The 24,531-nt window shown below is 39.4% G+C and overlaps 1 protein-coding gene across 1 annotated transcript in view; it reads left to right on the forward strand.

The window, feature by feature from the left end:
* Positions 1-14,186, forward strand: part of onecut2 (one cut homeobox 2) — a 47,779-nt gene extending 33,593 nt beyond the window's left edge. Inside the window, exon 2 of the mRNA XM_061733551.1 lies at positions 13,887-14,186. Within this exon, the coding sequence (XP_061589535.1) occupies positions 13,887-14,176 (290 nt within the window). The 3' untranslated portion in view covers positions 14,177-14,186. The remainder of the gene's footprint in view (positions 1-13,886) is intronic.
* The last annotated feature ends 10,345 nt before the right edge of the window (positions 14,187-24,531 follow it).

Consider the following 24,531-nt stretch of genomic DNA (forward strand, 5'->3'; position numbering starts at 1 on the left):
AAAAAAATTATGACCAATTTTTGAGCCTCAATTGTGAGATCGCAATTTGTAAACCAGTGTCACTGGTCTTTTGTGGGACTGGGTTGAAATTTTCTCATAAATGTATATAATCAAGCCATAATTTGCCCGTAAATAAACCATTTAGAGTAAATAGCAGCAAAGAAAGAAAAAAGACGAAGAAGAAACTTATCGAGCTCGGTATTAAGCAAAAAGCTGCGTAAATTATGTAAAAGAAAGAGATTTCTGCCATTTTGAAATGTTCACAGTGCTAACACTGTTGCTGCATTGTTGCTGTCACTGAGACAGCTCACAACATTAAATGACAGTTATCGTGATTATGGACATGGGGGATTTGACATCATTACGACATCACCCACATTAACTGTATCACAGCTGATGAATGACTTTTTCCAAACGTCGCTCAGCTCTGGTGCCTCATCACGGAGAGCTGAAGTGTCCATGCATGGCGCCACATACAGGCAGTGAAGTGTACGTCAAAGGGCGACGTTATTACTTACCCTGCACTTATATGCCCTTTGTGTAATGGATACCAAGGCTTAAGTGGTAATGGTGCAATAAAAAAAAAGACATAAGGGATACTGTGAGTTTAAGTGGAGAGGAAGGAGGAGAGAGAAGATGCCGGAGAGGTTGATGTGAGAAGGAAAAAGCATGAAAAAAGATTGAGGAGGAGAAGGTGTGAAGGAAGCAGGAAGGAAAGGATAGTCCACGCAGAAAAAGGATCTCAAAGAAAATGAGGGGCGATAGAGGGATGATAAAAAAATAACAATTATTGATAAGACCAGAAAAAGAGAAACAGCATAAACCACAAAAATCCCACGCAAAATCTAAGAAATGGAGCAAGAGACATTAAAGGTACGAGACACAGAGTGTGATCCAGCTCTTTGGGCGATGGCAGCCCTTTGTGTTAGAAAGCCTTTTACTCCTTTCTTCCTGCATCCATAGATCCTCACACACATCTGTGGCTTTATATTCAGCTGTATTGATCCCCAGACATCATTTTCTATTTTCACCCCTAGGACTGTTTTTAGTTCTAGATATTTTCCACTTCATGGAAATCTCCTCCTTTTTACTCATGCCCACATCACTTTATCATGTACTACAACAGCCACAGAGATGACGTTTTCTACCTGTTTTTGCACTATAAAAAAATGTGCCATATGCTTATTTTATAGTTTATATTTATGTTAGTTTTCAGTGCTCATCAGAGTTGGACATGTTTTTACTTCCTGCTGCTCGTTGATTGTTTAGACACACAAAACACCAGCCTGTGTGTTGTCTGGATTGGCGTTGTGACAGCTGCTAGTGGCCATTTCTGACTGTACTCAAGTGTTCTGCTTGCTAACTAATTACAGCATTAGTAAAGCCTGTCCATATGAGCCATGCCACATAAATCTATGCCTAATGTTACAGTGACTGATAAAATGTAATGTTTTACCACTTATTTCTTTTTGTGCACATATCTGTTAATTTTATACATGAAATTGTTTCTGAAGGACTGCAGTGTGCTGTTTTGGTGAAAGATGCAACGCAAATCTATACAAAGCACTTTGACGAGCTTTTTAACATATCGGTTCGATTGAAGGTCAGCAGTTCCACATTGTACGAATACTTGAGTGACAAAACACAAGAGATGCTTCAGCTGCATTCTTGCTTGAGTCTAGTTGTCTGCAGAGGATTTTTAATGCTTGTGTATAAAGAAATGCACATAAGGCAAAACATGAAGTATCTGTTTATGTTTCAAGTTTAATTCTGTCCGTTTTAAAAGCGGGGCTGAGTGGGTTGAACAGGCTATGATAATGGTGTGTACAGCTCAGCTCTGTGGCCCCTGTCCTGGACCCTGGACTTTGAGACCATAGTTGTTTTCAGAGAAAAGTCATTATAAATAAAAATGAGAAATTAAAATGAAGTTTCTATCATCCTTACATTTCTTTACTTAGTATGAGCTGTACACTGTAAGAAAAGCCTGTAGAAATTATCGTAAAAAACTGTGAAATAGCAATGGTGAAGGACCGTAAATGTTACAAATGAAAATCTTTGTTGACATTGTGTCAGAGTTTGTCTGTCTAACTTGTAATAACTCATTTAATTAAGACATTACTCAAAGAATTCAATGATAGTATGTAGATCTTTATTTCACAACAAAACGCTGCTATTAATACTACAAAATATATTACACAACACACAATCTTTCAATAAAACAAGCGGAAAAATTCAGTCAAATTACTGTCTTATAATGAGGCTTTTACCGATTAATAACGCCTCTATTTTGATGTTTTCCAGTGAAATGTAATGGGATTAGATGTAAAATAAGCAATGGCTGCACGTAAATTGTACAGGAGAAAATAACTTTAACGAAGGCATAGTCATGCTAATTTGGCTGAAAATGGATGTTGAATTTACCAGTTTTGTACGTAAATTGTATAATGTTATTTTGTAAAGGATTACAGTTTAAAATTGTAAAATTTGCAGGTTGTTCTGTAATATGTTTTACAATCCGCTGTATCTTTTACATTATTATTCTGGCAACCACAGCTGCCAGTTTATTTCCATAAAAACAGCGTTTTTTTTCTTACAGTGTAGGCAAGAAAAAAGAAGAAGAAGAAAGGGCTCTCTTTATTTATTAGTTTGTCATTTATAATAGGTGGCCAATATGCGCTGAATTAATCACCATCTTTTCAGCTTTATTTTGTGAGTAACATATCCATCACTGTTCTTCATTGCATTGTGGGAGTTGGTGTCCATCGGTAACGGGACTCATACATTCTTCTGTGGAGACTGAGGCTGTCATAGAGAAGCGGCCAGACTGTAATCCATCTATGTGGTGAAGATGAAAACAGTCTGTAATGACTTTGCTGAGCTCCTCTCTCCAGTCTGTAAGATGAAACCAAAGCTCACCGGCTCCCTCACTTCCTCTATTTCAGCGTTTACTCTCGATGTACTTTATTCCTACATCATTGTTTTTACATTAAATGCAACATAAAAGTGAACTCATAAGCATGTAAATTAATAACACTGCTTTTAAATATACTTGGAGCAACATGTCTAATAGTATAAGCTGGCACATAATGTCTACTTTCAGATGAAAACTGTCATGTTTTCTTAAAGCTCAGATTTTTACATTAGAGGCTGAAAAGAAATGTGCTAAACATAGAACCTTGAGAGACCACAAGTAGAATCAAATTTATCAAAGTGGTGGTACCTTAGTCAGAATGAAATATTAATCAGTTATGGGCCTGAGAGTTTCTCATATCCTTTAAGAATTATTTATTAAACCCAGAGATGAAACATGCTGATAGATAGAAAATAAATCCCTGCTTCTTCTTTCGCTCTGCACTATCACTGTTCTTTTTCTCACTTTATTCCCAGTATCTTTTTCCAGCTTCTCGTCTCGTCTCTGTTTTGCTTTCCAACCCATCTCTCTCCAGTCGAGCCTCGGCTCTCCCTGTCTGTTCTCAGCGTTTTCACTGTGCACTCTAAAAAGTAATTCAGTTGCCTTGTAAATATAACCATTTAGAAAATGTATATTAGCTTAATAAAATCTCTAATTATCACGTATGAGATTGTTTTAATTGCAGATGCCAAAATAAATGAGTAAAAATCCAACTGTTAATTTTGTGTAAAGTTTATCTATTGTTTTATTTAATTTCATGAGAATAAATTAGTTTTTGATAAACTGGTAATATTTTTAAAATATGCTCAATAACTGTGGGTGGGTTTCCATCATAATATTTGAGAATGGATTAGTTATACAGATGACTTTAACTAAATAGAATTATTACTAATTCCAACTCAATATCTTTAGTCTTTTGTGAAGACCCACCCATTAGACACAGTTACCTGCCTCTGATTGGCTAGAGACACTGAACTTTGACGTCAGGCGCATTTTCAAATCCAAGCGCAAACGGAGGACACGGAAAAGACGAGCAACGAACCTTTCCAGCCATTTCATCAAAAAGAGCAGCAGTCTTGGTAAGTAGACATCCAACAAATGTTAATTAAATATTGAATCTGTCTTCATATTCTACTTGTTTAGTTGGACGTGACACTAGCCATGTTTCACATGATGCTCGTCTGTTTCAAGGCGGGAGGGCAGAGTAAAACTACCCCCCCGAAAAAAAAGACTTTACCTGTTTCAACCATTTACAACACGCTGTGTATTATGACATTCATTGCCTACACATAATTGTAGGCATTTGACGGTTATACGACCGTGATTTTAAAAATTCAAAATGTGATATTAGGTGAAAGGTCTGCAAATGAAAATATTGAGTAAATGAACCAGTCGCATTTCGCTCCGCAAAGGGTCTATTTTCTTCCGCGGTGCTTTTTCTCCTCAAGCAGCCATTATGCATCCACCATTGCATTGTCTGATTGAGAGTTGAGAGTAGACTTTGAAGTTGTCACAGTAAACAAAAACCCAGGTTGGATGTATAAAACACTGTATTAATGTTTAAACTCCCTGTCTGTAGAGTGGAAACCCCATTCAACTAGAGGGGTCGTGATCCAGTGTCTCATCGACCATCTGGGAGAAGATCCCAGTGACTTGATCAAGGACTTTGAAGTAAGTAAAATTAAGTGTTTTAACAATAAGTGGGTTAAATAACCTATAAATTATGATGAGATGTGGTTTATAAGTCAAGCATATTTATTTTCAAATCTCAAAAATATATTTACAAATACACATTTATATGTCACATTTTCATATATCTATATTTATAAATGCATGCAAATTTATAAATTTTATTTATTTATATATATATATATATATATATATATATATATATATATATATATATATAATATGAATGAATGTGAGACAATCCTATCCCCATATTAAACTGGTTGGCTGTATGCAGCACAGCATCAACATTTAGAATAATACCTTAAACATCATCATTGCATCATTGGTGAGATTTTATTTTTCTTTATTCCATGACTGCATCGGTGAAAGTTGCTCATTGTGTGTCTATAAAACGAAACAGTCTGAAAGTGAGCTCTTACCAATTGTCTTAATGTGTGCAGGATGCCGCTGGTGGTGCTCCTGATGAAAATCTACCTGCTGCCGAACCGAGGAACTACTGACGTAGGCATTGTGATTGAGGGAATCCCTGTCCTCACCAACCTTGGGGATCTTAGCAGAGCCTGCTGCCATCTCCTGGGACTGACCTACGTCTTCGATTTGAAGTACCCCGCAAAGCTCAAACATAGCTTTGAGGTTTTCCAGAAGGTGCTGCTTCAGCTAGACCCTCTACATCTTTCACCCAAAGTTCAGAGACTGAAGAAATGTCTTCTTACTTAGTTAAGGAACTATGGTTCAGCAAGATGCTCTCAGGTTTAAAGGTATCGTCTGTTTGCTGCCACTGTTTCAGATTCTGATTGAAGAGTTCTTGATGTTCACTCAAAGTGGATTTGTTGAGTGCCGAATGTTTTAATATGGAGTTTTTTTTTTCGTTTTTTTTGGGGGGGGGGGGCGTTTTATTGTTTACATTAGACTAAGACTACAATCGAAACTGCCAAACAGCCCATGGCTGCTTTTGTGGTAGTGACTTACTGTCATTTTAAAGGACTCATAGTTCCTGTTGCACTGTTGGATGGATGCACAGCACGCAAGCACTTTTACCTTTTCCTTTTTTGTTTAACCAAAGTGAAATGTTAAAGTTTTATACAATAAAAATTATTGACTGTATAATTGCCTCGTGTACTCATTTTGACAAGGGTGAATGAACATTTATTTTTATAATTATTTATTTATATAATATTTATATATATATATATATATATATATATATATATATATATATATATATATATATATATATATATATATTAAAATAAATATATAATGCAGTTAATATTGAGTATAGGTAACACATTTGTTTTGTTAAATCATACACTCATATTCAGTCGGATAAACCAAGCATTCCCGTTGTATATACTCAATATTTTATGTGGTTTTGACTTAAGTTTTCTATTGCATATTTGTGCACATCTACTCAATTTTTTCCATACCGAGTTGCTTAACATTGCTATTTAGATTTGCTTAAAGGTTTTAATTGCACTTACTCAATTTTTTAGGTTTATTTTACACAATTGCATGGCAGTCAAATTTACTCAATATGTATGAGTGTAAAAATGTTTCACCCATTTTATTGAGTAGGTAGGCGTTTTTGTTCTTAGAGTGTGAATGACAAATGCTTCAACAAAGCAGCACCTACATGTTTCTGCTGGCAGTTAGTGATCTTCAACTCTGTACGATGCCCTTCTGTGTTTGCTGTGACCTGCTCTAGAGGTTCAATACTTGACATCCATTCACGTTAAGAGAGAAAATGCTTTTAAGTAGATAAAAGACCCTCAGCTACCACATTGGAAGAATTGATCTTTGTGTGAGAGGTGGGTGTGACCAGCTGAGGTGTTTTTCTTTTTTAATAATTAACACAGATAAGGTTAGTGCATTTTTTTTAAATAAAAAGAACCTTGATGAAGAAAATAGTAACTGAGTGATTTTGAAGCTGCGTTACCAGCCAAGTCTCCAGGAAAGAGGCTGCCAATGTGTTTTTTTTAATCCAAAATACCTGAAATATGTTTCTTTTAAACCATTCAAAAGCATTCTTTTTGTGTGTTTAGTGTGTGTATGTGTTCTTACTTTGGAACCAGGCTGGTATTTATTGCTATGTCGTGCATTTTCCCAAAACCATACCAGGAATGATATTGTCACACCTTAACCAGGAAATACAGTGGGACAAAAAAGTATCTATCAGCCACCAATTGTGCAAATTCTCCCTCTTAAAAAGATGAGAGGCCTGTAATTTTCATCATAGTTACACTTCAACTATGAGAGACAGAATGGGGGGAAAGAATCCAGGAAATCACATTGTAGGATTTTTACCGAATCAATTGGTAAATTCCTGGGTAATATAAGTATTTGTCACCTACAAACAAGCCAGATTTCTGGCTTTCACAGACCTGTAACTTCTTCTTTAAGAGACTCATCTGTCTTCCACTCGTTACCTGTATTAATGGCACCTGTTTTAACTGGTTATCAGTATAAATGACACCTGTTTTAACTGGTTATCAGTATAAAAGACACCTGTCCACAACCTCAAACAGTCACACTCCAGACTCCACTATGGCCAAGACCAAAGAGCTGTCAAAGGTCGTGAGAAACAAAATTGTAGACCTGCTCCAGGCTGGGAAGACTGAATCTGCAATAGGTAAGCAGCTTGGTGTGAATAAATCAACTGTGGGAGCAATTATTAGAAAAAATGTTAGACATACAAGACACTGATAATCTCCCTCCATCTGGGGCTCCACCAAGATCTGACCGAGTTCTCTCACGAGAACGGTGAGTAAAGATCCCAGAACCACACGGGGACCTAGTAAATGACCTGAAGAGAGCTGGGACCAAAGGAACCATCAGTAACTCACTATGATCAGGGACTCAGATCCTGCAGGGCCAGACGTTCCCCTGCTGAAGACAGGACATGTCCAGGCCCGTCTGAAGTTTGCTAGAGAGCATTTGGATGATGCAGAAGAGGATAGGGAGAATGTTATATGGACAGATGAAATCAAAATGGAAGTTTTTGGTAGAAACACAACAGAAAGAAAGCTGAGTTGCATCCAGAGAACACCAAACCTACTGTGAAGCATGGGGGTGGAAACATCATGCTTTGGGGATGCTTTTCTGCAAAGAGACCAGGACGACTGATCCGTGTAAGAGAAAGAATGAATGGGGCCGTGTATGGTGAGATTTTGAGTGAAAACCTCCTTCCATCAGCAGGGCATTGAAGGTGAACCCTGCCATGTTTCTGGATCAGCCTGTACATTTAGAACAGGGGTTTTCACTAAGGACCTACCATCTACCTGCAGAGGAGCTGGTTTAGTGGTTGGTTGGAACAACTGCTGGACTGGATTTTTACTTTATGGCACCTGGATTATACACCTCTGGTTGAAAGTCTGTGTTGCCCAGCGACAGCCCCAAACCATCACTGCTCTAGAGGAGATCTGAATGGAGGAATGGGCCAAAATACCAGCAAGTGTTTGAAAACCTTGTGAAGACTTACAGAAAACGTTTGACCTTGTCATTGCCAACAAAGGGTCAATTACAATGTATTGAGATGCACTTTTGTTATTGACCAAATACTTATTTTCCACTATAATTTTTTTTTTCATTCTATCTTTCATAGTTGAGATATACGTTTGATGAAAGTTACATGCTCTCTTATCTTTTAGGAGAACTAGGAGGGAGAACTTGCACAACTGGTGCCTGACTAAATACTTTTTTGCCCCACTGTATATGTCCCTTAACCAGGCCTACTATTTAGTGACTGCAACCAGTAGGATTTGTACTATTTAGTGACTGCAACCAGTAGGATTTGATTTGCATGTGAAATCCTTTAAAGGAGCTTGAGGCCGGATTGAGGCAGAATTTATGAAAAAAATTCGTATATGTTTTAAGTTTTCTAGTAATAATGTCAGATGAAGTGTTCCAAACCCAAAAGAATGAGCCCTCTAGTGTATCTCTCTGTTGCCTTGAACAGGCTGTGTGCTGCAAAATGTGCTGCAATTCGGGGACCGAATTTCCCGCACTGGGCTGCGGATGTGATGTCACATGACGCTGCATGTGCGTTCTCCCCGTTCTCCCGTGCCGGCTTCACTGTTGGCTGCAGTACCCCCAACGGCCATCGCGGTGAAGGGTGGCGCTAGAGAGTCTCATTTTTTAAAAGGAGCCTCAAGCTCCTTTAAATAAGACAAAGACAAACCGTAGAAAAAGAAATATGGAGGTTAAAAGAAAAGAATATTAATACGATGAGTGACAGCAGGTCAGCTCTCTAGACTTTGCTTTTCAAAATTAAGATTTTCAGTAGGAAACGCAATCAGAGACGCAGTTATAGACGCAGTTAGACGCAATAAAATACGCAGTTTGAGATGCAGTTAGCGGTCCTGTTCAAAATTTTTATGGACAGATTTCTAGGCGCAGCCAGGGGCCGGAGGGGATCTGGTTTTGGAACCACAGGATTTCATCTCTGCTTTTTGCCGATGACGTTGTCCTGTTGGCTTCATCGGACCGGGACCTTCAGCATGTGCTGGGGCGGTTTGAGGCCGAGTGTGACGCGGCAGGGATGAGAATCAGCACCTCCAAGACCGAGGCCATGGTTCTCCACCAGGAAAGGGTGGCGTGCCTTCTCCGGGTGGGTGGAGAAGTCCTGCCTCAGGTGGAGGAGTTCAAGTATCTCGGGATCTTGTTCACGAGTGAGGGAACGATGGAGCGTGAGATTGACAGACGGTGCAGCGTCCGCAGTTATGCGGTCGATGTACCAGACCGTCGGGGTGAAGAGGGAGCTGAGTCGAAAGGCGAAGCTCTCGATTTACCGGTCAATCTACGCACCTACCCTCACCTATGGTCATGAACTTTGGGTAGTGACCGAAAGGACAAGATCGCGGATACAAGCGGCCGAGATGGGTTTCCTCCGCAGGGTGGCTGGACGCTCCCTTAGAGATGAGTTTCCTCCGCAGGGTGGCTGGACACTCCCTTAGAGATAGGGTGAGGAGTTCGGTCACCCGGGAGGAGCTCGGAGTCGAGCCGCTGCTCCTTCACATTGAGAGGAGTCAGCTGAGGTGGCTTGGGCATCTGTACCGGATCCTCCTGGACGCCTCCCTAGGGAGGTGTTCCAGGCATGTCCCTCCTCCCTAGGGAGGTGTTCCAGGCATGTCCCACCGGGAGGAGACCCCGGGGAAGACCCAGGACACGCTGGAGAGACTATGTCTCTCGGCTGGCCTGGGAACGCCTCGGACTCCCCTCGGAAGAGCTGGAGGAAGTGTCTGGGGTGAAGGAAGTCTGGGCATCTCTGCTGAGGCTGCTGCCCCCGCGACCCGGGAACGGGTAAGAGGAAGAAGATGAGTGAGTGATGAGTGAGAGAGATGCAGTTAGAGTTGCAGTTAGAGACCCAGTAATAGTTAGAGATGCAGTTAGAGACGCAGTATGACATGCAGTTAGAGTTGCAGTTATAGTTGAAATAAGAGATGCAATTAGAGACGCATTTTGAGATGCAGTTAGAGTCGCAGTTAGAGATGCAGTTAGAGTTTCAGTTAGAGATGCAGTTAGAGTTTCAGTAAGGGACCCAGTTAGAGATGTATTTAGAGTTGCAGTTAGAGATGCAGTTACAGACACAATTACACGCAGTAATAGACGCAGTTAGAGATCCAGTTAGAGTTTCAGTTAGACTTGCAGTAAGACGCAGTTACAGACACAGTAATAGAAGCAGTTAGAGACACAGTATGAGATGCAGTTAGAGTTGCAATAAGAGACGCATTTTGAGATGCAATCAGAGTTGCAGTTAGAGACGCAGATTGAGATGCAGTTAGAGTTGCAGTTAAAGACGCAGGTAGAGATACAGTAATAGATGCAGTTAGAGATGCAGTTATAGTTGCAATAAGAGACGCAGTTAGAGACACAGTTATAGACGCAGTACGATGCAGTTAGAGATGCAGTTAGAGATCCAGTATAAGATGTAGTTAGAGACGTAGTTAGAGTATCAGTAAGAGTAGAGTATCAGTTTGAGATGCAGTTAGAGATGCGGTTAGAGATGCGGTTAGAGTTACAGTAAGAGACGCAGTAATAGAAGCAGTTAGATGCAGTAATAGATGTAGTTTGAGATGCAGTTAGATTTGCAGTTAGAGTTGCAGTAAGCGACACAGTTAGATCCTTCCTGATGTCAACAGAATAGGCTGACAGAGCTGATGAAAGGCGGAGTAGCACTGGTTTATTGATCATATTGATTCAGGCCTTACATTTAAAGAATAACCACCCATGCCCCATTTTCACTCTCATCACTCCTCAAACCGGTAAACCCTTGATGAATAATATAATTGTGTATTTGATCCTCACTGTTACCCCGACAGAGGGGTTAAAAAAAAGCCTGATTAAATCATTCAGGTGTGTTTTTACTCCACTGACAACAGACTTCATGTGGCGGATGGTTTCGGTTGCTCAATCTTTACACGTAGATGTGTTTGCAGTTTTTTAGAGTTGAACAAAACTGTCTGAGATAAACTGCTGCTGAGCTGCTAACGATGCTATAGTAAGCAAAAAACTGGAAAGTCATTTATGAGCAAACGAAAGCAGGGCAGTGTTTGCTCATAACAAACAACAAACAAGTCTGTTGTCCCGGGCCCAGCGTAGGGGGGGGCCCAGAACTGGAAAAAAAAATATATTATTTTTTTATTCTCATTAAATGATGGAATCATTTTTCAAAATGTTTCAAAATATGCCTATTTGTGGAAAATATATGTAGTATTTGAGTTACATAAAAGCTTGTTATTTGTTTTCTTCCTAATTGTCCCTGTGGTCAAGAACCCCCAACACAAAAATGGTTTGGCCGCTGATCAAAATTTGACGTTATCATTTAATTCAACCATTAGAATGGTCAAAATGTCCGGTCAGCACAAGTCCGGTGCTCAGAAAAGAAGAGAAAAGAGAAGAAGAGAAGAAGAAAATAGAGGCCTCAGAGATTCTCTACACAAATATTTTAAAAAGGGGGTGACGGTGAAGCAAAAAACAGTTACAACGTTTACCAACCTTGTAATTTAACCTAACTGGCTAGCTCTAATGTTAACGTCCATTAGCTTGTATAAAAACCTGAAGAGCAGAGGGAGAGGAGAGGAAGAGGGAGAAGGAGAGATCCGGATCCAGATTATTTTGTCCGGGGCCCCGGCAGGACTGTCAGCTGCCTGACTGGCACTCAAAAGGGTGTAGGTTGATTAAGAACAGTTTCAGCAGTATTTCAGCTACTTTACAGTATGCAAACGAGTAAATTGGCAATGCAATCATCAATATTTTTATGTTTAGACTTTGAATGAACAAAGCACCAAAATGAATACATTTTTTGAGTCAAAGAGACCCAAAACACGTTCTTCCTTTACATTTGTCTTCTAATGATCACGCAGAGTGAGCTATAGTTCCAGAGTATATTTGAGGCTCAGCTTCAGACCTGCAGTGCCACCTGTCAGTGACAGTCTGTAGGAGCACACCAATGACAGCTGCTGACATTTTTCACCCGTATACTTTGAGAACATAGGAAAATAAAGAATTATTTATCGTATGCCAAACATCTCAAAAACAGACTATTTACACTTGATAACTTAAACGGCGTGTGATCAAACACTACGTTTCTATTTATCAGTTTACATGATGAGACCAAGACGGAGATCAGCGAAGCAGAAAGATGGAATCTGCCCGGCATCTGTCATCATGTTGATAAAGGCCGTGATAGAAAGCCGAGAGGGGATAGGAGGATGGATGTCGCTCTGTGAGTGCATGTGTGTGTTTACAGCGAGGGGAGTTTCCTCTTACATAATAGTTCTGTTACTGAATTGAGTCCTTAACGTGATTCTTATTGATCAGTTGGGCTCCGACTCGTGCATACTTAATCCAAGAGGGTAATCAAATCAAACACACCCAGACCTCCTCCTCTTCCTCCTCTTCCTCCCCGGCCTCAGCTGACTGTCATCCAACTCAACAAACATGCAAACATTTTGGCAGGTGTTCATTTCATTGATTTTTGTTTGTTTGTTTTTTCTGCCATATGAACCCAAAAAAATTACGATTTTTAAACTTTATACATCATTGATCTTGATGAGGTCTTGTTTTAATGATTTGAATAGTTTAAAGATTTCTTTTTCTATTCTTCTTATTTTCGAATTTTTTTATTTTCGTGCAAAATATAAACTGTACATCAGTTTTTATTTTCACCTGTTTGTAAATGATCATCAGAGAAAAATGACTATTTGAAAAAAATTGATAATAGTTCATTGACCTTTCTCTTTAGTTTCAGTCTGAGTGATCAGCTCACAGGTTGAGTGTGATTGACAGCTCCAACATCAGCCATATAAAAATCAAAACATCCAGGAATCAAACACACAAACTACAGAAGAGTTCAGTATTTGTACAAACAAGCGGCAGGTAAACAGATGTATAACTGAACATGAACTCAAATATACACAGTACTGGAGTTGAGGGGGGATGAGGGGGGATGGCACCCCCCCTGAAATAAAAACGGTCCAAATCATCCCCCCTGTAAAACTGACATCCCCCCTTTCCATCCCTTATGTCATTTCATCAATGAATGTGGTTTTACTGCTATTTCAACATTTAGAGTCATCACCAGAAAAATAACTTATTTGACAATTTTCACCTGTTTCAAGTAACTTTTCACTTGAAATAAGTAGAAAAATCTGCCAGTGGGACAAGATTTATCTTCTCATTACAAGCAAAAAAATCTTGTTCCACATGCAGATTTTTCTACTTATTTCAAGTGAACATCTACTTGAAACAGGTGAAAATTGTTGTTTTTTCCAGTGATGAGTCTTGTTTTAAGTGTAATGAGATTTCTTTTACTAAAATGAGACATTTTAACTAGAAATAAGACAAATATTCTTGTTATGATTGTGAGTTTTTGCAATGATCCATTTTACTTATCCTGTGAAGGACAGAGTCATATTGATAAGTTCAGAAAACGGTTTGTGTTATTGTGTTTTGATGTATTTGATGTAAGCCCAGTGGATATTTAAATCTTACAGAAGGCTGCATTTAACTGCTGCTATGTCATTACTGCAGTATTTCTGCAGGTGTTTTGGTCACTGCTATTATTTCTAATATATTAAATTATTTGTAATCAGCACAAATGATCTGTCCCCATATGATCAAATCCACCATCCCCCCTGATTTTATTTTACAACTCGAGTACTGTATATAACTAAACATGAACTTAAATATAAATCATAACAACTTGGTTTTCTCCTCTTCTCCACTCCTATCCCCCTTTTCCTCTCCTCTCACTGTGCTTTCCAATTCCCTCCCTCCTTCCTAGCTTGCAAACGGAAGGAACAGGACACGGCGAAAGACCGGAACAACCCACCAAAGAAGTCGCGGCTCGTCTTCACCGACCTGCAGCGGCGCACCCTGCTGGCCATCTTCAAGGAGAACAAGCGTCCGTCCAAGGAGATGCAGCTCACTATCTCCCAGCAGCTGGGGCTGGAACTCACCACCGTCAGCAACTTCTTCATGAACGCCCGCCGCCGGAGCCTGGACAAATGGACAGACGACGGTGCCAGCCCCGGCGGCCAATCTTCAGCGTCCAGCACTTGTACCAAAGCATGATAAGGCGAGGATGGGGGGGAGGGGGAGGGGGGAGGGAAGGAATGGGAGGCGTCTCCCAGTGGGGACGAAGGGGAGGGTTTAAGGGCATGGGTCAAGTTCCAATTGGGGCAAGAAAACCAAACTTTTTATATTATTTTTGTTTGTCCGTTTTGCTTTCCTCAAGGGTGAAATACTGAGAGAGGGGCTGCTCACTGCCACGACTTGTTGTAGCTAAACCGCGTTTTACAAATTTATCATCAATTCATGGAGGAACTGAAGGGTAAACTCATCATTAAAACGTACAAACCTCACTTGGGGTGGGGAGGGAGGGGGCGGGGTGGGTGTGTGGTGGTGGCTTTTGAATCAAAGACTTTTACCGCTGATGTCTTCTTTTGGACAAAAGGCTGACACACTAGCCCAAATACCAAAGACTAGAAGACGATATATGTTTTCTATTATGCAATATAAGCTAGGAAACAACCAAACAAAAATCTAAGGAAAGCTTTATGACTTCAGAATGTGATAGAAGCTCTGGGGTACAAAAAAAAAAAAAAAAAGAAGTGTTTTCTGTGTAAATTCTGCTGCATTCTGACCTTCAAATGTCCAAAGAAGCATCAGTTTAGGGCAGAGTTCTCGTTCAAAAGCTGCGTTTCAGAGCCTGCACAGCGATGTTTAGAGTGGGGTTGAGACACACAAAGGTCCGCTTTATTTTTATAACAAAACCAAAGACGTTAAAAGAATCCAAAGAAAGAGAAAAAGGAAAAGTGAGTTAGCACTTAAGTTCATTTTTTTATCCAAAACACAATAATTTTTCTTTTTTTTTTTTTCTTTAATGTGGCCCGGTGGGTTGACGGCTTGTACCGTTAATTATTGCTGTGATCCCTCGGTTTTTTCCAAAAAAACTGAACATGTTCCCTCCCTTTGATCAGTATTAACAACCTTAACACACAGGTGACGATTTGACTCTTTAAAAGATGTGGTGAGGATTGATTAAGTTAGGAAACGGCATAATATGCAAGCACAAACAGACACCAACACCAACACAGCAGTCCTCGTCATCTGAGTACACATGTAGCACTACGAGCTTTTTCAGCATACGTCCAAGTTCAGTGGCGTATTGTTGTTACGTGTATTAATAATATGTACAATATATGTGAGCACAATGTTGAAGCACATTTTCTTTGCAATAGAACCGGGGCTTAGAGCCGAGTGGTTTTCACATTTTAGAAAACTCAGGATGCTATTTTTTCTAACCAGCGGCTGAAACCCATTCAGCCGCTGTCATTACATGCTGTGTTGTACAAATACCTAAACGCAAATATGGACGGACATAAATACACATGCTTTAGAGAAATACACACGCACAACTTTAAAGAGTCATCTCCTGAACAGATCCAGCAGCGAGCCAACACCGCCGGCTGAACAAAGCTGAGCTGGGTTTTATCCCGGTTTCACCCACACATCATTTGTGTGACCATTGGTAACTCATCCTTAAGGGCAGTCGTTTCCACTAAGCAGATTAGCCTTTGTTCCCGATTCAAAGATAGTATTTACATCTCTGGAGACTGAAGCTCTTTAACGATGTGCAGTATTCTTCAACCATCTTGGCTCAAACTGCAGGCAGTGAGGTGCTAGAAAACAGCTAGCGCTTTTAACATACCGTATTTTCTGGACTATAAGCCGCTACTTTTTTCATAGGTTTTCAACCATGCAGCTTATACAAAGGTGCAGCTATTCTGTGGATTTTTCTTCCACCGCTCGGGGCGCTCTAACCGGAATTAGAATCAAAACTAAGACAAAATAAATGCAAAGAAGAATACGCTACTTCTTCTTTAGCAGATAGAAGTAGGTAGAAGCAGATTTCAAACAGATAAATAAATACTGGTTATTTTCTCTTGGTTCTGTCCCGTTTTAATCAGCAAAGTTGCTGCCGTGTTAAAAGACACTGTTAGGAAAGGATCGATTTAGGTACAAACATGTACATCATTTACAGTTCAAAGTTGTTCTGTACATGTAGTAAATATCTAATCTAACAACATAAGTATCTGCGGCTTGTATATCTTTTTTTATTATTTTTTTAAAAATAGAGCGAATGCGGCTTATATGCAGGTGCGGCTTATAGCCCAGAAAATACGGTAATAATGATTGGGATAAAACGAGGATAAACTCATGCAATTCATGAAGACACAAAACCGTTTTCTTTAAAATAATTTTCCAATGACATGCTACGACCACATCCTAAAAAAACATTGTGCATTCATGGCGATCAATGACTACAAACAACCAAATTCATACGTTAGCAAATGTTAGCAAATACGACCAGAACCGTTCTAAAGAGTGTCCTAGTGAGCATTTAGACTTTGGACTTTTAAATAATGAACATTTGACTTCATACTTACTTTTTTCAGTTGAAACAAACACAGTTGGTTTTAAATTAGATTTTTGGAGTTACATCATGTTGAAAGCTTTCAGCTGCCATCTGAGACACCCCAAGAAACACAACACAAATAGCAAATCAATCCTCCGACCTGCAGATGACAGACTGTCCAGGTGGATCAGGGCCTTTGTAACAGTTTAAGAGGACAATCTAAAGATGATGCCTGGTAAATCTGTCCCCTCAAAGGAGTTGGAGGGCTGGACAACCACAAGGACGAGTCTCCATGCTGGAAACAACTCGCTTAAGTAGCCAGTTGTTCAAATATCCAATAATTTCACGTTATGAGTTACTGTCAGTTAAATGCTTGGTAAAAGGGATGGATAGCCTACAGACAGACGGACCAAGACATACCAAAGTTTACTGTGCCTCTTTCTGTGACTGTCGTAATAGATTTTCAAGCATCCGTCCAATCATATCTCTCAATGCCTGTTGGTTTTGACGTTATCCTGTCACACTGTAGAGCCTTTTAACAGTATGTTCATACTAACACATCCATAAACCCTCCACCACCATCACCTCCAGCTCGGTTTTAGAAAACATTCCCATCCACTCTCATCTCATCAGTCATCTTTCACTAAAAAGCTATCAAACCAAAAAAAGAGAAAAGGAAACCAAACCAAAGCAAAGGTGTCAGTCAGCAGCCCCTGCTCCTTAGAAAAGCCAGGCTGAGTCCCAGCCCGGTTAGAAGCAGCCAAAGGCTTTAAGAACATTTTAAAAAGAAAAAAAAATATAAAAAGAAGAAAAAAAAAGGACTTTTGAGACTTTTTCTATTTATTGACAAATCGAAACCAAAGAAAACCTTTTTCTGCACCTAACTGTTCCAACAAATGGAGAAAAAAAGTTACCGAAGATGGAAGAGAATTATTACAAAAAAAAGAGTGGTGGCAAGTGATGTCGAGGATGAAGGATGACAGTGACGAGGAAGGAGAGGGATGATAGGAGGTACGACGGCATCATGGGAGCAGAAGACTAGCTTTTGTTGTCTGATGCTGCATCAGGCAGTCTTTAAAGGAAGCAAGTTGTCAACTGAGAAGGATAAAATCACATGGGAAGGAGGGAAGAAATCAACAGAAAATACTGTCACCCCTTTTTCTTCTCTCTGACCCCCCAAAAAGGCAGAAAATTAATGTGTCTCTCACAGTTGAAGAGTGTCTTTAACGTGTGCCTATGCAGTTTTTCAAGGTAAAACGAAAAAAAAATGGTTAAAAGAACAACAGAAACCTCATCAGCTAACAAACCAAAGATTCACTGTTAATCCAGTAGCAGTTTTCCTCCCCTTCAGAAGGTGTTGTAGGTTTTTAATGTCACACATTCACTACGTCCTACCAATCTTACACACTGAAACGTCTGGGATAGCCTGTTCTCGCCCAGCTGTCAAAAAACACTTTCTTTTATTCTATTCATTGTATAAAATGTGTTCAAATGTGTGTTGGCTACCTGCCTAGCTAGCAAGTTTCACTTTTTTGTTTTCTTTAGAGCACTTTGAAATTTGAACGTCCTTCATTTTAACTGGTGTCCCCATGAACATCAATTCAGCCTCATGGAAGTGATCTCTGAGAGCTGTGGCCATCGTCACGCGTGACTACAAATACGCTTTGTGAAGGGAACTGGCGCTATATTGCCAAAGTTAAAGTTTATTTCCAACAATTCCTCACAATGCTAGTTTGACACATTTGAGCTTGTTGGCGGTTGTATTTGTCCTCCATTTACGCTACGGGGGTAGTGTTAAGGGTGTCGGATGTATATACTTGCTGTTTGAGCCTGCGTTCGCGTCCGTTCGCGTTCACCACCACATGCAGTCAAAATCCGGGTTATTGCTAATATTCCGGTTACTGAAACATTCGGAATATTCCGTTTACATGTTAATTAATCATTCGGGATATCTGGATCAAACCGGCGACGCACGGAGAAAGTCATGACGCAATTCCCGTCATTTCCGCTTCTTCTTCCTGTATCCAAATTCAAAACAAATGCTGCTTCGCGCAACTTTTCGCTCACCTTCTTTTAAATCTCGCTATCCCCGTACTATACGTATCCTCTACAAATGCTAAAATGTTCATATCCTTCATTACATTTATGAAGTGATTAGTCTCCTCCTGGTCTTGTTTCTCCGTGTTTATAAGAACTTCCTGGACTCAAAAGACCAGGATTCCTTGTGAACAGAGCATGTGCAGAAAACAAATTCATGTTCCGTTTGATGGGGATATCCCGTTTGGCGTTTACATGACCCAATATTCAGGTTTTAAAAGGAGTAACCCAGGGCTCATATTCGGGTTTTTAAAAACCGGAATATGAGCAAATTCGGGTTATTCAAAGGGGTTATTGGTGTTTACATGGCCGTGCAAATTCGGGTTATTGCCAATATTCGGGTTTTAAAAGGGTTATTGATGCATTGTATAGCGAGAACTGCAGGTCGCGTACGCGTTCAGTGTCTTTTGGAGAACGTGCCAGTCGACTCGTCAAACGAACGCAGGATACGCTTGGCGGCCATGATGCGTACGCGTTCTGAACAGCAAGTATATTCGCCCCCTTAATGCTCCAAGACACTCTGCAGCACCAAATATTTGCACTTATGTAGCATATTGGAGCCTTTTCTCTTTTTTTCCAGACCCAACAAGTCTCTGTTGATCTGTTTTTCATATGTTGTGCTTGACTTCTAACTTCATGCACAAATATGTAGGATTTGAATATACCAAACTGTGTAGGCCCAGACTTCTTATTTTTACTTAAAATCAGAGATTCAGAAATCTACAGTTGCTACGGTTGATCAAACTAGCGATAACAAAGAAAAACGCTGCCTTGTTGAGTAGAAAACTTTGAAAAAGCTGATGTTTTTTTTAAATATTGATGATGACAACACAGTTTGTTACAGTCTACGTAGTCATGCTGGAGGAGCCTCACAGAGAAAGGGATGAATGGACATGCTAAATATTAATAAGAAAGAAAACCCACTTTAGATATTTTTTAAGGGGAGGAACTATGCTGCTGCTCCGATTATACGATGACAATAACTAAAAACAAAACCAAAAAACACCACATCCACAACTGCTGAGAGAAACTGCTAATATGTCGGTCAAATAGCTTTATTCTTAGTTTTCTCTCTGTTTTTCTGTATATGAAGCTTATAATCCAAAGAAACTCTCCACCCACTTGACCCTGCCATTTTTCTGGCCACGCCCAATTTAGGGGGCTGGACAATGGCTCAGGGGGTGGAAGCCATTTTCCATTTCCACTTGCAGTTTTATCTGGATGTAACACAGGCTTAACCTGCCAAATGTAAAAAAAAAAAAAAAAAAAAAAAGTAAAAAAAAAAGGGGGGAAAAGAAAAAAAGGGAAAATAGAACAGAAAAGAGAACTGACCCAAAGAGGTTTTCCTTGCTTGTTTGTTTTTGAAGAACTTAATTATTACTTGCCAATTTACTATTACTACCACTATGGTACTTCCTATGTTTTTGCAATATTTGATTTGTTTTAATGTTTTGTTTTTTTTAATCCATGTAAATTATGTTTACTTTTGAATTGTGAAGTAATTTCAAATGAACAAATTTGTTGGCCAAATCTCCATCTGAATCCTTTTACACTTGATGATTAGCTTTGCCAAAGTTTTTGTATGTTTCCTTTTCTTTCTGTTTAATGTTATATTTATTTATGAGGTGTTTTAGAACACACTAGTTTTGTACTTAATAATAATTTAATGTTATTTAATTAGATGTAATTGTTTTTGATGAATATTTATGAGTATTTAAGAATGCTAGTTGCATCAAAGATGCAGTGCTTATGCCAGCCTTGTTAATTTATTCTAGTTAGCTTTACTTTACAAAGCAAATAAAATGTGTCATGAATGTTTAGTATTAATGACAAAACGATATAGGAATGTCAGATTAGACTTGTGTACTTCTGAATGTCGATATCTGCTCTCACTCTGTAGCCAATCTAGATTTTATTTTGTCCTGGAAATTATTTTTCTTTTTCAGATATGAAAACTGTCAAATACTCGCCTTTTGAGTGACGAGCACTGCATCTGGTTTTCTTTTCTGCCTTGGTATTTTCATGATTCCTATATATATATATATATATATATATATATATATATATATATATATATATATATATATACATATATATATTTTCTTTTTTTTTCATTTCTTTCATTCCTGCTGACCATTGTTGAACAAGCAATGAATTTCAGATTGATGGTAGTCACACGATCAGGTGAAGGCCAGGTCATGAGCTGATATAAACCGATTCACCAAAGACAACTGGAATCCTTGAGAGGCCAATAAACTGTGTGCTTACATCCATGCAGGTCAATCCCTGGTTAAGCTGTTGTTTATGCATTTATGTTGTAAAGTGATCATATGTGCGTTTCTTCGGGATCCCCACAAAGACAGATCTTGACATGTGAGCAGAAGTCTTTGTAGTTTGTTGGTGAGGAGTCTTTTGCTCCCATTTGTCAAAACACATGATTCAATCAATCAATCAATCAATCAAAAATAAATAAGGTTTCTTAATACTCTTTTTAGGATTCTGAAGAGGACATGGAAAATTGAAAACGAAGAAAAATAAGTAAAGTAAAGGAAAAAAGTATGGAATGACAAAATTCCGTATTTTTCATAAGTTTAACTCAGACTATTTCCAACGTCTTTAATAGCTTTCCATGTGATATGAGCTTATCAAGGTTGTTGTGGACTGAACGCGACATGTGCATCACACCCATAACTTCTACAGGAAAGTTCCTGCTGTGTTTCCCGGGACCTCCATGTGTGACCGCGTGAATGAAACCCTAAAGCTAGCTGCTTCCAAGCCTGACTTTGTCTGTGTTTAAAAAAGAAAGAAAAAAAAATAACTAAAACTAATTTCAATAGTGAGAACCGGAGAGGCTACCTCACTGACTTTCCATTTGTCCTTTTACCGAGGTCATGTTAACGAAACCAAAGATTTGTTTCTTCTTCAGTACGGTCTGCGCCCAACTGCAAGTTTTTGAGCTCACTTCTCAATGATCACACTTTCTTCTTTCTCCTCTGTTGTCACTTTCTTTTATACTCAGTATAATCAAACTGATACTACAGTATGTGTTCATCAAATGTTTAATCTTTAACAAGAACAAAAACAATTTCTCATCAAAATTTGCTGGCTTCATATAGGTGGAGCCTCGATGGATCCAACAGTACTGAAATGAAAAAAAAAGAAGATAGATAGATAGAAATAAGGGGGTTAAAATGACAACGTCCTAAACCTAAAACAATAATTCAGACAGACCCTAAAGGTAGAAGCTTGGTTTTGTTTAACTATTGATTCCTGATTAATTTGTGGGGGCTGGAAACCTAATTATGAGGTGTTTACCTATGAACAAGTGTCAGTTTTTATAGGTTAGCTGGAGAATGTCACCTGACCTCCAAACATGTTTATTGGCTTATACCTTTTACTTCACTGGCTGTTTCATTTGCTGTCTGGTTATGTGGAGATACCTCAACTGCTTGGTCAGATTTAGGCAATGCAATGTCTTGGCTATGTTTAGGCAATACAATTAGGGCCAAATCCACAAAAGGATTGCGCGGCTTTTGCGGCCGGTAAACCGGTGCAAATGAGACAAAAAGAGAGCGTCTAATTCACAAAGCACCCGCAAAGGGCGAATTGCACCACAAACTGCGCTGCCAAGCAAATAGTGTCATGCATGGCATGCATGTAAATTAGGTAATATTCATACATTCGGCGCAAAATTGCCGCCTTTCTATGCAAATAAGCCTCATTGCAAAAACCGTCTAATTCACAAAGGCCAGCGCTATTTGCCACACGCAAAAATAGTGGAGCAAATACCGTCTTTTCGAAGCATGTATTAATTGCGCACAAACTCACTCCTCAAGGCTGATTTATGGTTCCGCGTTACACCAACGCAGGATTACGGCGACGCGCACCATACGGTCGATTTAACGCAGAACCATAATTCAGGCTTCACTCCCCCTCTGTCTCTGTTTCTCTCTCTCTTCAATATCATTCAAGCCTGTGTGATACTGAATGATATTAAAGGTGAAATCTACAGTCAGACATGACTGTACTCAGTCAGATCAAGTGGGGTTGTGGATTTATCTCGGATTTAAAAATAAAAATAACAGGACGGAGCTCAGGATTCATCCATACAGTAGGGGCTGCTTTATTGCAAACAATTCCACCATATAAACATATAAATCTAGAATGTGTGTGTTTAACAGCTGACCTGTAGGTGTGTCTAGCAAAACACAGAACATGAATTACCGTCAGATCCTGATCTGATCCCGATCCGGTGTTAATGAAGTTACTGCAAAACTTTATGGGCGTGTTTGCGCCGGTATATCATTAGAGCAAAATCTTTTGTGAATAGGACCTTAAGGAGGGGCAAATTGCGGGCGCAAATGCGGCGCAATTCACAGCGCTATTTGCGGGCGCAATCTATTCTTTGTGGATTTGGCCCTTATTGTATTAGGTTTAGGAAAGGACCATGGGAGGATTTCAAAATACACCTTTTAAACACAGTAATCCTACTTAAATTCAACAATTCCAACGTACGCTTTTGGAGAACTACAATGCCATTAAAAAAGCATTTGCTACCTTTAAGATTTCTTCAGTTTTTGCTTTTTTTTTGTGACAATTGTCTCACATGTTTCTCAAGCAAATTAAGCAGTTATTTAAGTGACGATGACTGTGGAGGAATTGTGGTTTTTATTCAGCCACATTGGACGAATTGTGTATGCCTGTTTAATACTATGATTGATACATTCATGTCTGATACCTTTAGACCACCCCATAATCAAAAAAGATAAAAGTTTTTTACAAATCAAAAAATTACGGAAAAAAAACATTATTCCAAAAAGTTCCGCTTCTGTCTCGCCAGTCTACAGGACGTTGTCCCAAATGTCTTGAGCTTTATCAAGATGTTTTCTGGCCAATATGAGACTGGCCTTTGTGTTGTTGTTGGTCGGCAGTGGTTTTTCACCCGGGAACTCCCCCGTGGACGCCCCGTCTCTTTCTTATTGTCGAATCGTGCACACTGACCTTAACTGAGACCAATGAGGCCTGCAGTGCTTTAGATGTTGCTCTGGGGTCTTTTGTGATCTCCTGGAGGCTCATGGAGCAATATTGGAGGGCTGCCACCCCCTGGGAAGGTTCACCGCATGTTTCCTCCTCCCAAAGCCCTAGAAATGTCTCTGTAACCCTTTCCAGACAAATGGATGTCAATGACTTTGACTGCCATCTTTTCTTGGATTTCTTTAGTTCTGGGTTTGATGTGTTGCTTCTCAAGCTGTTTTCACCTATGTTGTCCGTATTTAAGTCTGGATTCTTCACCAATCAGGTCTGGGTGTGGCTACTGAAATGGAGCTCAGCTTTCCAAAGATATGTAGCTTATAACAGTATGATTTAACAAAGGTAATTACTTTTTTACATCTAGGGCCATGTTCGTATCGTTAGGTTTTATCGTTAGGACTGCTTTACGGCATACTTCACTTCCCCCTCCTTCCCGATTCGTAATCCAGACCAAAGTTGGGCGGGGCGTGGAGCGCAGAGCTCAGGAGAAGCTGGTGTCATGGCCGAAGCAGCGGAAAAACCCAAGAAAATAATAGTTTTATCGGAGGAGGTGAAGAAAAAGAAAGTGGGAGAGTAACAAGCTAAATGCCCGGACAAGAATAAACATTGTCCCGGCGTTCACTCGCTGGCGTGAGCTGAAAGACGAGGAGGGATGTCCGACAAGTGACAGAATTGTTATGATACAAATGTAAATGTAAAGTTCTATTTTCAATAAGAATCAAAATTAGAATGTTTTCACATTCGTCTTGGGTTTTGGTCATTCTAAAATTACTGACAATATCAACAACAGACACAGAATAATAATAGTGATCATAAAATTGTGTAATTGGCAATGAGGAAGCTTTATAAAATAATAATACAATTGAATAGAATTACAGCA

This window comes from Cololabis saira, chromosome 11, assembly GCF_033807715.1.
Source record: "Cololabis saira isolate AMF1-May2022 chromosome 11, fColSai1.1, whole genome shotgun sequence".
NCBI lineage: Eukaryota > Metazoa > Chordata > Actinopteri > Beloniformes > Belonidae > Cololabis > Cololabis saira.